Below are 12,233 nucleotides of genomic sequence, written 5' to 3'. Positions count from 1 at the left end.
TGTTTCCAGTGCATACACATTTAGGACTTTTATGTCTTTTTGATTAATTAATTAAATATTAATTAAATATTTTAATTCTAAGCAAAACTAAAGGCAACCAATGGAATGGGAGAAGACATTTGCAAATGACATAGCAGACAAAAGGTTACTATCTAGAATCTATAAAAAAACTTACCAAACTCAGTACCCAGAAAAACAAATAATGCAGTGAAGAAACAGGCAAAAGACATGAATAGACACTTCTCCAAAGAAGACAACCAGATGGCCAACTGACAGATGAAAAAATGCTCAACATCACTCATGATCTGTTAAATCCAAATCAAAACTACAATGAGATAGCACCTCACACCTGTCAGAATGGCTAACATTAACAACTCAGGCAACAATTGATGTTGCCGAGGATGTGAATAAAGAGGATCTCTTTTGCACTGCTGGTGGGAATGCAAACTCGTGCAGCCACTCTGGAAAACAGTATGGAGGTTTCTCAAAAAATTAAAAATAGAACTACCCTACAACCCAGCAATTGCACTACTAGGTATTTATCCAAGGGATCCAGGTATGCTGTTTCAAAGGGGCACATGCACCCCAATGTTTATAGCAGCACTATCAACAATAGCCAAAGTATGGAAAGAGCCCAAATATCCATCAATGGATGAATGGATAAAGAAGATGTATATATATACAATGGAGTATTACTCGGCAATCAAAAAGAATGAAATCTTGCCATTTGCAACTACATGGATGGAACTAGAGGGTATTTTGCTAAGCAAAATTAGTCACAGAAAGACAAATATATGACTTCACTCATATGAGGACTTTAAGATACAAAACAGATGAATATAAGGGAAGCAAAAATAAAAACAGGGAGGGAGACAAAAACATAAGAGACTCTTGGGGCAGCTGGGTGGCTCAGTCAGTTAAGCATCTGACTTCAGCTCAGTTCATGATCTCATGGTTTGTGGGTTTGAGCCCTGGCATCAGGTTCTGTGCTGACAGCTCAGCAGCTCAGAGCCTGCTTCAGATTCTGTTTCCCTTTCTCTCTGCCCCTCCCCCACTCATGCTCTGTCTCTCTTTGTCTCAAAAATAAACATTAAAAAAAAAAAAAGAGACTCTTAAATATGGAGAACAAACAGAGGGTTACAGGAGAGGTTGTGGGAGGCGGGATGGGCTAAATAGGTAAGGGGCATTAAGGAATCTACTTCTAAACTCACTGTTGCACTATATGCTAACTTGGATGTAAATTTAAAAAAATAAATTACATTAAAAAAATAAGATAAATATTTTAATTCTGAGATGTCAAATTCTCTATCTCTGGTAATGCCCTTTGTCTTGAAGGACTTTTTGGAGTACTTAGGACTTTACATTTACTATAATTATTCATATGGTTGGTTTAAAGTCCGTCATATTGTTATACGTCTTCTATTTGTCTCTCTTTTTAAAAATTACTCTATTGCTCATTTCCTGTTTCCTTTTACATACTTATTTTGCACTTAAAATATTATGAATTTTAAATTATACTCTGCTATTATTATTGGGTGATTTTTCTAGTGTAACAATATGCCTCCTTAATGTATCAATACTTAGAATTAATATTGTGCCACTTCACACCTCATGCGTGACCTTCCTTGCTTTCTAGTTCACATTTCACGAATGTAAGAACCTTACAATAGTATAATTTTTACTCATTGCTCCCCACCCTATTTTTGCTATTGTTCCAGGTTATTTTCTACTTCTGCCAAAAATGTTATTACTTTTATTTTAAAAAGTGATTTAAAAATTATTTTTTTTGTAATTGGCAATTAAAATTTTTTGCAATTGGTAATTTTTTTTTTTTTTTACCATTTCTGGTGCTCTTCCTTCTTTTCCATAGATCTGAGTTTCCATACAACTCTATTTCCCTTCTGCCTGAAGGACATCTTTTAGCATTTCTTACAGTGCAGCTCTAGCAACAGTAAATCATCTTAGCTTTGATGCTTCTGAATATTTTTATTTTATCCTCATTTATGAAGAATATCTTTACTGGACAGAGAATTCTAAGATGACAGGTCCCCCTCCCCTTTTAGTACCTTAAAGATGTTGTTCCGCCATTCTCTGGATTCTGTTGTTTCTGATGGGAAGTTAACCATCATTCTTAATATTGTTCATCTGTACATAATGTGGTTAATCTTTCCTCTGACCACTTTCAAGGTTTTTCTTTCTTCGATTTTCAGCTATTTGACTATGATGTGCCTAGGTGTGGTTTTCTTTTTATTATTTTACTTGGGGATAACTGAGTTTTCTATTGCTGAAAGTCAGTATTTTCCAAGAAATTCAGGAAAATATTGGTCATTATTTCCTTAAAGATTTTTTTCTGACCTATTCTCACTCACCTTTCCTTTGGGAACCCCAGTTATACATGTGTTATGCTGAAGCTGTATTCATATTCAGTATTTTTCTGTTCTTCAGGATTCATTGACTTTTGTTATCACTAATCTGCTATTAAACCATGCAGTGACTTTTTCATTTCAGTTATTGTGTTTTCCAGTTCTGAAATTCCCATTTAGTTACTTTGGTAGTTTCTATTTCTTTGCTGAGATTACTTACGCATTCACTCATTAAGATCATATTTTTCTTTAAGTATCTGACTACTTATAATAGCCGCTATAAAATATTTGCTAAGTTCAACTTCTAGACCATTTCAAGGTCAGTTTTTATTGACTGTTTTCTCTAGACATTGGATCACAGTTTTTGTTTTGTTGTATGTCTATTAATTTTTTAATTTTATACTAGATGTTTTGTTGGCTGTCACCCTCAGGCATCTTTTTAAAAAATATTTTTTAAAGTTCATTTATTTATTTTGAGAGAGAAAGAGAGAGGGAGAGAGAAATAATCTTTCTGTCAGTGAAGAGTCCTGAGGTGGGGCTCAAACTCATGAACCATGAGATTATGACCCAAGCCAAAGTCAGACGCCCAAGAAACTGAGTCACCCAGGCACCCCCACCCTAGGACATCTATTACACTGCCAGCTGAAATATACTTCACAACATTGCTTGCAATGTTTTCAGTCTTCCCGCTGAAATTTCGTCTCGGCTGTTATTCAGATCTGAATTTGCCCTATTTTCCACTGACAGTCTGATTATTTGTGCAAATTCACTGAAAGGGCCAAATAAGATAGTTGCAGAAAATTATAGGTTTTGTTGCTACACAGACTTAAATTTTAATTTTGGTACTGACACTTACTGACTAGAGTATCTTCGGCAAGTTATAAAAATCTTTCAGTTTTTTCATTTTTAAAATGATCATAACAAATTTCCATCATAATAGGATTTTATAAGAACTAAAGATAAAGCGGGTAACACATAGTCCTCAATAAATTGTGCCTATTATTAAGTGTGTATGCAACCTGAATCAAGTTTTCTACATTTCATAAAAGACTTCAGTGTCTAACTGGATAATCCAGGTAATGCTTTAGCCCACTGACTTCCTTGACTGCATTATCCTGTACTTATACTTCACTTCTGCCAATTCCCATGGGCATATCCCATGGCCACATTCAAACCTGTCATCATCACTTCAGAAACTTTAAACTTCAGTGTCCCAGAATTTTATCACAATTTCCCCTTTCCTTTGTAATCTTTGTTGCTTAAACTCTTAGTGAGCACTTCCTGTTGGTCTATCAGAATGAATAAGACAAATCTCTCTACTCATGAAGCTCAGAGTGTAGTGGAAAGGATCAAGAAGTAAACACACAATCATAAAACCATGGCTGTCACAGGTTTTTGTACAGAGCATGAGATGAATATCTAACCCATCCTGGAAGATCTTTATGTTGCCTAAGCTTATTTGTAAAGAATAAGGACTTAGCCAGATACATAGAAGAGGGAACACAGAGAAGAGAGCAATCCCAGATGCTAGAGGAAGCCTGAGTTACTGAATGGCTGTACATAGTTGAGTTCAGTTAGAGTACAGAGTGTAAGAGAGGAAAGCCTCATCACAAGGAATCTTGCAAGAGCATTCACCAAAGTTCCAGGTAATGACTGACTGAACTAGGGAAGATGGAATGGAAATAAGTGGAAAGACTTGAGAGATATTTAGAATGCAAAATTGAGAGACATTGTGACTGGACTTCGGTAAGAAAGGGGGAGATGTCAACAAGATTTCTGGCTTAAGAGACTGGATGGATGATTGTACTAGTTACTAAGAGGACAGGAACAGGATTGAGGGGTCAGATGATGAGTTCAGTGTTGAGTCTGAAGGGCCAGTGGGGCATCAAGGTAGGGATAGATAGTAAGTAGCTGGATAAACAGGTCTAGCACTTAGAAGAAAAGCCTGGCCTAGGGATAAAGATTTAGTAGTCAAAGCATAGAGCTGGTGGATGAAGCCATGAGAGGAGTGTGATTGTTCAGGGAGCACATTTTCAATGAGAGGATATTAAGAATGGGACGCTGAGGGGCGCCTGGGTGGCTTAGTTGGTTAGGCGTCCGACTTTCGCTTAGGTCATGATCTCGCTGTTCGTGGGTTCGAGCCCCGTGTCGGGCTCTGTGCTGACTGCCAGCTCGGAGCCTGGAGCCTATTTCAGAGTCTGTATCTCCCTCTCTCTCTGACCCTCCCCTGCTCACGCTGTCTCTCTCTCTCCTAGAAATAAATAAAAATATAAAAAAAAAAAAAGAATGGGACGCTGAGGTTTGGTTTGTAGGTGTCTAATTGGGAGTCAATAAATATTGCTAGGGATTTTACAGTCTCAGAGCTCACCATGACTCCTTTCTTCCTCTGCCCAGCTACTTACTAGAAGCGGCCAGGTGCAGATCTTCCAGCAGGAAGAGGAGGGAGCCTTTAGAATTCAGGTGTGGCCCAGGCGATGGAACAGCTTGTACTTGGCCCTGGACCCCTTGACTGAGCAGCAGGCGCAGGTGGGTGGGACTAAAGGCAGGGTGGATGGGGCTGTACGTGTAAGGGTGATGTGGCTCCACCAGCAACTCCACAAAGGTTGACTTCCCTGTTGCCGCCTCTCCAGCCAGCAGCACTGGGTATCCCTTTGATAGCAGCAGGTCCACCACGTATAAGAGTCGTTCAGTCTGCAGGACAGGAGCAGGGCTTACTGGGGCAGTGCCAGTTTAGGCAGTAATCTAGCTGAAAGCAAAGGTCTAGGGGTCTTGTCTTAAAGCTGCACCTGCAGAACACTTCATATATCCTTGTGATTATGAAAACATATCAAAGAATGGAAGCAGGGATGGGATGGGGTGGGGTGGGGGAGCCTCGGCTGGTCCCAGAACATAGACTCCCCCAGGATATGTCCTTGAGCCCCAAGCCCAGCTGCTGCCCAATTGTCTTCACACCTGGGGAGAAGGGTTGAAGGTGCCTGGAATTCCTCTGATGCGGCTGCCCAGGTAATGGCCAGTGAAGGGTACCAGTGTCCCATTTTCAGGGCATACATGTAGATCAAACACCAAGACTGAAGGCAGTGTTTCTGGGTAGTTGCAGAGGCAACTAAGAGAATCCCTCATGAAGGTATCAAAGAGGGGCCAGAGCCTATTCAGATGGATGTATGGGCAAAAGTGTCAGATAGTTACAACAATTCCATTTGTGACACACTCACATATTCCACCCTCCCCCAACAGCCATGTCACCTGGGTTTTAACTCCTATGTGCCAGTCCATCTCAGCTCTCTGTATTCCCCACTCCCAGCCCCACCCCTGCAGATACCTGGAGGGAAGGTGGGCTCCAAAGCCCCAGATCAATGCAAAAAGAAAGCTGCTGACAGCCAGCAAATGCTCCTTGCACTTATTTGGTACATCGTCAGTGTCAACCTGGGATGGGTTCAGTGAGCTGCTTTTTGAGGACTTGAAGCTCTGGGCCACAGGATCACTACAGCTGAGGTCCTCTGCTAAGGTCACCATGGCCAGAATAGGAGCCCAGGGAGGAAAAAGTGGGGGGTGGAGGAAGTGAGGAGAGATTGGCTCTGCTGCCAACTTTTGGTCCCCAGGCCCAAATTCAGTAAAGAACCCAGGCCCCAGGCCCCAGCTGTATGCCAGCTGTCCTCAAAGCCCCATGTCCCAAGCCATCCCTTCCCTTCCCTTCCCCTCACCTGAGACAAGTGCCTTCTCCCCTTCCTCTATGTACAGGTGGGGGTCAAGCAGACCACGCAGGATACGGGCCAAGCTGGTGACTTCGGCCACACCCGGGCAAACGGCCTGCTGCCCATGAACCTGCAGCAGAGAGCTGGCACCCTGGCGGGTGAGGAACTGGAACGTCGCTGGCACCAGTGTTTCAGCCAGGCAGTTGAGCTCAGTGACTGTCTGGGGCTGCAGGCGGTACTCATGGGGCAGGGCTGCCATCAGGACATTAAGCATGCTTTGCCAAGTCTGCTCCCCGCCACACCAGATGAGGGCACACTGGCCTGCCACTGTGGGGGACACATCTGTTGCATCTCCCACCTCCATCAGGAGAAAGGTACCTGGGGGTTGTGCTATCTGCTGACCGTTGGGGAGGCTGAGCTGGGGGGCATCACTCAGGAGGCAAGTGATAGAGTCCAGCCAGGCAGCACTGGTGACCCCATCACATATTATCCAGTGCTGGATTGCTACCGATTCCTGTGATGGGCCCTTTGGGCCTGCCGTCTTACATGGACTGACTGCACGGAACAGCCTGGGGAAGACGCCATGGTGCCAGCAGGGGCCCTCTAGCCATCCCAGGAACTCCTGTGGGCTGAGAACATTGGGATACAGGTGGGTGATCTCCACTGCCTGGCAGCCCTGAGCTGAGGTGTCCTCCCTGGCTGCCAGCTGATTCTGGATCTTAAATAAGCTGTGCCAACAAGTGGTCTTGCCACTGCCTGCAGGGCCCAGGAGCAAAACACCTGAAACCCGGCCCAGAGCCTGGTTCAGCTGCTCCAGGGATTCCAAAATTTGAGGGCTGGGATGAAGGCCTATCTGCTGCAGTTCCCCCACCAGCAATGGCTTCCTCAGCGTGTGGGTCACGGGCTCTGCCAGCACCTGGCGGGCATTAGGAAAGAGCCCACAGAGCAGCTCTTGCAGGTCGTGCAGGCGGACACCACTGAGGATGCTGAACAGTGGTGAGTGTAGCAGGGCACGCAGTAGGGCATCCTCCTCGTTGACAGCTAGGCTATAGGGCTGCTGGGACTTGGGCTCCTTGGTCACATTTATATCTTGTATCATGTTTTCTAATACCTGCTTAAGCAATGGCAAGCGGCAGGGCAGGGATGCAGACACAAGCTCACGCTCTAGGGAGAAAAATTTAGATAAGCGGGAAGCCATGCGGGAGGCATTCTGCATCCCTGCACCCAGCAGGGTCAGCTCTGCCACTTGCTGCAGGTCAGGAAGTGTCAGTGCCACAGGCCGCAGCAGGAGGTGCAGGTTGGCAGGCACAGCAGGACTCAGGGAACGCAGCGTCAGGAAACAGCCATAGCCAACGCGTATGTACACGTGACGTTTCTCAAAGAAGCCACTGCCCAAGAGCTGGGGGTGTGTGGGGTCAACACTGCTGGTGCTTTGGGAGGCCTCTTGGTATAGTGGGGCACAGAGGTGGTGCAGCTCAGCGAGGCGCTGCCCCAGGGCAGAGAGCAAGCCGAGGGGGAGGCGCTGAGCCTCCTCTAACAGTAGCCAGGCACCACCCTGCAAGGCCCCGTTCAGGTAGTTGCTCAGGCTTTGGGCTTCCATTTGAGGCAGGCAGGGCATCGTCACCAGCTGGCGTCCCAGGGCCCGTGCCATGCTCTTCACTGTGTCTGCCTTGCCCACTCCTTCAGGGCCCAGTAGAGTCCCGCAGGCCACCTCCTCCAAGGCCAATAACAGCACCAGGGCTGGCCGTTCAGGCAGCAGGCTGGGGAGAGGCCCTAGTCTGGGACCCAGGTATTCATAATTGTACAGGAAGGACCGACCCAGCACATCTATCCAGCATGCAGCTGGTGACAGAGAAGTCTCAGTAGATGCAATAGTCTTGAGACTCTGCAGGGGTTTCTGGGGGACAGTGTGAGGTGAACCCAGGTGGTATTTGAGTTGGCGGGCCCAGTGGAAATCTGTCAGATCACTGACACGGTGCTCCTGCAAGAGCTGTGCTATATCCCGGTGAGTCACTGCAATGACCAGCAGGGCACTGAGCAGGCTGGTCTGGCGGACAGAAGGCAGGGGCTGTCCACTCTGGGGGGCCCTCTGAGCCTGTATAAAATGCACCAGTGCCTCAAGCTTGCGCACATGTGTGGGGACCATGGCCAGGGTCCTCCCCTTGAGCAGAGCCTCCTCCATCCCCGCCCGCCATACCACCTCCTCTGCCACCATCACACACTGCCAAGGGAAGGCCTGGACTAAGTCTAGCCAGTGGTGGACACACTGCTGCAGGGGCAGCTGGCCTTGCTGGGGCAGCTGCTTGAAGGCCTCATCTAGGGATGGGCCCAGAGCGAGACGGGAAGCCACACAGCCCTGCAGCATGTGCACCAGTGCCAAACGCAGGCACTTCTCCAGATGGGCCAGCCATTTGGGGAGATCTGGATGTAGAGGAATGGACCCCTGCAGCTTCATCTTCTCCCCGCCTGCCCCAAGAACTGCAAATGCCTCCACCTGAGTAGATGGCTTTGGGCTTGAGTCCCGGTCATCTGTGTTTTTGTCGGTTGGGCTGGACTTAAAGCTCACAGCATACACATGAGGAAAGCAGCGTCGTACCCAGAGCTGGGCCTCACATGACTCCGGCGGGGCAGCCAGCAGGGCTACCAGCTCACTATTGCTGAGGAAGAAGAGGCGGGGGAAGTGAGTGCACACCCCATAGAGCACGCTTTCCAGGGCCATGATGATGCCCTCCAGCTCCACCGAGCCTGCTCGCAGCAGTTGTTGTAGCTGCTGGCCTTGGAAGTGAGGGCTCCGCTTGATGCTGGGCACTACGAGTGACAGAACCAGGGGATCAGCTACAGAGGTCTGCATCAGGATCCGATACTGGTCATCCACGGCCTTGAACCGGGAGTTCTGCAGTGAGGGAGGGAGTAAAAGTGAAAGCAGCTCTCCCTCCCATGATAAGCCCCACTATGCAGTAGTCCTTGTCCACCTGCCTCACCCCGCTTCCCTACCAGGTTGGAACTAGGAAACTCGATCTTCATCTCATACAGCACTTTATTCAGAAAAATCCACTTCTGCTGGAAAGTCACCCACACCTCCAGCAGGGTACCTGTGTGAACACCAGAGGAACACTGGAAGGAAACTAGGGTTCCAGCTTCTGCAAGATCCAGCTGGCCCTGACCTCTCAGGGTACTCCACCCCAAAATACTCAGCAGGAATCAGGCACCTTCCTTGGAGAGTAAACCTGCACTACAAATAAACTTTTACCTGGTCACCAGAGCCCAAGAAATAGGAAGAAGTTCCTCACTCTATCCTTCTGGTCTTTCCCCACCCAACCCCCACCTCTCACCCCATCCCTCTGGGCATTCCCTCCCTAGATCCCACCCACTCGCGGGGCTAAAGGCCTGTACTCACTCAGGCTATGCATGATGGTGACCCACTCCAAAGCTATTTTGTTTAAGTCTCCTGACTTTTGGATGGCCAGGATCTTGAACAATACCTGAAGACTTTCCTGGATGGAATCCTGTAGGCTGCTGTAATCTGAGGAAGAGTAGATTCTAGCTGAGCTGAGCTGGCAGGCAGATGGGGCAAGGCAAGGGTGGTGAATACCCAAATTACACTGAAACTCACAGTTCTCAAGCTATTCTCTAGAAGACTCAAATATTTTTTCTTCCACTAGTTGGAAAGTATGCTCACCTAGAGTCAGAGTGTGTTTAAAGCCTGCCCATGTGAGTTATAATCTTAATTACAGAATTTGATCTAATATTATGTTAACTACTGAAATATGGGTGAGGAAGAATTGCTGGTTCTATGGAAACTATGGAAAGCCTTTAGTAAAGGTGAGCTGATAAAAACATGATACTAAATTAGATATATGCCCATCTTTTTAAAGTAGGTTTCACACCCAGCAGGGAGCCCAACACAGGCCTTGAACTCAAAATCCTGACATGAAAACCTGAGTTGAGATCAAAAGTCATTTGCTTAACTGACTGAAACACCCAGGTACCTCTAGGTCAGTTAATTTTTAAAAATTGGGAAACTATAATAAAGTCTAGAAAAATTCTGGACTCCAGCAACTTCACAAGTGTCTTCATGTCATTGCTCAACTTTAAAGAAACTGAAAGTGGAAACAGCGGACAATGCAGTAACATAGGAAAAGCAGCGAGGAACTTCTATCAGTTACTGCAAATCAAGGTCAAGACCTTGTCTTTAGGCTAAGTTATGTTTATACATTTTAAGCTAAAGTAAAAATCTTAAGCCATATATACATCATATTTTATGATCTCCCTATTTAACTGTGAATTTGCCAGTTGAGCTTCAAGTGGATTGGATAAGAGAATTTCTCCTCTATTGGCAGTTCCCTAACTATACCAACTTGGGTGCCTGTGTATATGCTGTTCCCTCTGTCCTGCATGCCCTTCTCTCCTTGTAAGTTTGGCAAACTCCTGCTCCTTCAGGAGTCAGAAATGAGGCTTTATCTATGGGAAAGAAAGATTCCTCTGACTCTCTCCGGTTCTTTGAAGCTGGTCTGCTTTCTGAGATTCTACTGCCCTCAGTTAGATTCTCCATCATGCACTTATCTCTATTCTGTCATCCTCTCTCACTGGACTAGGAGCTCCTGGAGGACAAGACTTCTGTCTGTAAATCTCAGGGTTTCCTGTGTTTGGCTCAGAGAAGGCAGGTAAGTTTGATGCAAGAATGACAAAAGAGTGAATGAATGGGGCAAGAGATCAGACAGCAGGATGCAATCCAGAGGAAAGAGCACTGGAAAATGGAGAGACATGACTGTGAGGGATTTCTTAGTGCACCCAGAAAGGGAAGGACCTTTGCTGAAGGGTCCAGGCATTGGGCAGGAGGGAGGGAGGAGGGGGCTCCCAAGATTAAGATAGTACAGGCGCTACATGGAAGACACTGTCTCAGAACAGACTGATGTCTCAGGCTGTTCCGTAAGAATGGGGCCCTGGCTAGAGAAGCCAGATCTGGCAGGGATTGGTGGATGTGGTGGACAAACGTGGCCCCTAGCAGAAGGCTATCACTGGACAACAACAGCTGAGTCTCACCTGAAAGGATGAAGGTGCCACTATCCTTGCCCACCACCTCCCATTGGGGGCTGTGGAACATTTGCATGTTGGAGTGGTCCAAGGCCAGCGATTCATAGGGTACATACAAGAAGAAGTTGATCAATCGCAGCTGGCGTGCCTCCCAGACCCGCTGCATCCGCCGTAGAGTTTCTTGGGCATGGATTCGTTCGTTTTCACACTGCCAGATCTGGAACAGCTGGGTCTCAGGAGCCAGCACTTGGTGATGGCTCAGGGGATAGCCTTGAAGGTAGGACTCCAGGGCTAGGGCTCAGGGGAATGGAAGTCTCAGAAATGGAGAGTGGGACCATTTGGCTACAGGTAGGCCATCAGCAGCAGACTTTGACATAGGGATGCTGCCTTGAAGCCTACTCTTTTGAAAGGCTTCAGCAGAGCAGATAGTGCCTTAATCAGTTCGTGTTGGAACAGGGCAAGTGTTGGGGGACAGCTACCATCCTGTGTGCCCACAAATTTGGAGCTGCCACCCAGTTCCTTCTGGGGGTTGGCATACTATCAGTCAGAGTCTGAAACCACTCATCAGATCCCCACACCCTCCGGGCAGGACCAAAAACTCAACCTCCCACCTTCCCACCCACAAACCAGTATCTACTGCCCCCTGTCCCAAGGGGCTGTTGGGACTTAGCTGGCTCTATTAGAGTTTAGTAAATAGGTCCTGGGCTTGGATCAACTCCTTCTTTCTGGAGGGCCCCACCTGTTTGATTCGATCTGCAAATTCTAGAAGCGGACAAGTGAGCAGCTGGCCCAGTGTTAGGAGTTCCAGGTTGTGAAGACTGCCTAGCCCTAAGGCTGGAGGTAGAGGGGACAAGTCAGAGCAACATTCAGTATATGGCAGAGTCCAGCCCATATCCTAGAGCCCAGATCTGCAACCCTGAGCCCAGCCTGACCCAGCTCCCAGACAACAGATCTCAAAGCACAACATAGAGCCAAGAACCCAGGACCTAGGGTCCAGAACACAACACAGAGCTCAGAGCTGAGACTGTAGCCTGAGTTCATCCCAGGTCAGCAGAGGACACCCACGCAGTGGGTAGGAGGTTAGAAATGTTTGTCCCTGTGGCGAAAAGGCAGGGAGCAACCCAGGGAGGAAAGGTGTTTTCCT

General features: G+C 47.0%; 1 protein-coding gene across 1 annotated transcript in view; it reads right to left on the bottom strand.

Moving 5' to 3' along the window:
• DNHD1 (dynein heavy chain domain 1) overlaps positions 1-12,233 on the bottom strand; it is a 78,118-nt gene that overhangs the window by 21,353 nt on the left and 44,532 nt on the right. The window contains 8 exon segments of the mRNA XM_077759548.1: positions 4,766-5,054; positions 5,316-5,508; positions 5,683-5,860; positions 6,065-8,948; positions 9,050-9,147; positions 9,453-9,578; positions 11,099-11,306; positions 11,829-11,923. Coding sequence (XP_077615674.1) covers positions 4,766-5,054; positions 5,316-5,508; positions 5,683-5,860; positions 6,065-8,948; positions 9,050-9,147; positions 9,453-9,578; positions 11,099-11,306; positions 11,829-11,923 — 4,071 coding nt within the window.

This window comes from Crocuta crocuta, unplaced genomic scaffold (assembly GCF_008692635.1).
Source record: "Crocuta crocuta isolate KB4526 unplaced genomic scaffold, BGI_CrCroc_1.0 scaffold43, whole genome shotgun sequence".
Lineage (NCBI taxonomy): Eukaryota > Metazoa > Chordata > Mammalia > Carnivora > Hyaenidae > Crocuta > Crocuta crocuta.
Note: the sequence above shows the minus strand (reverse complement) of the source record. Positions and strands in the feature narration are given on the sequence as shown.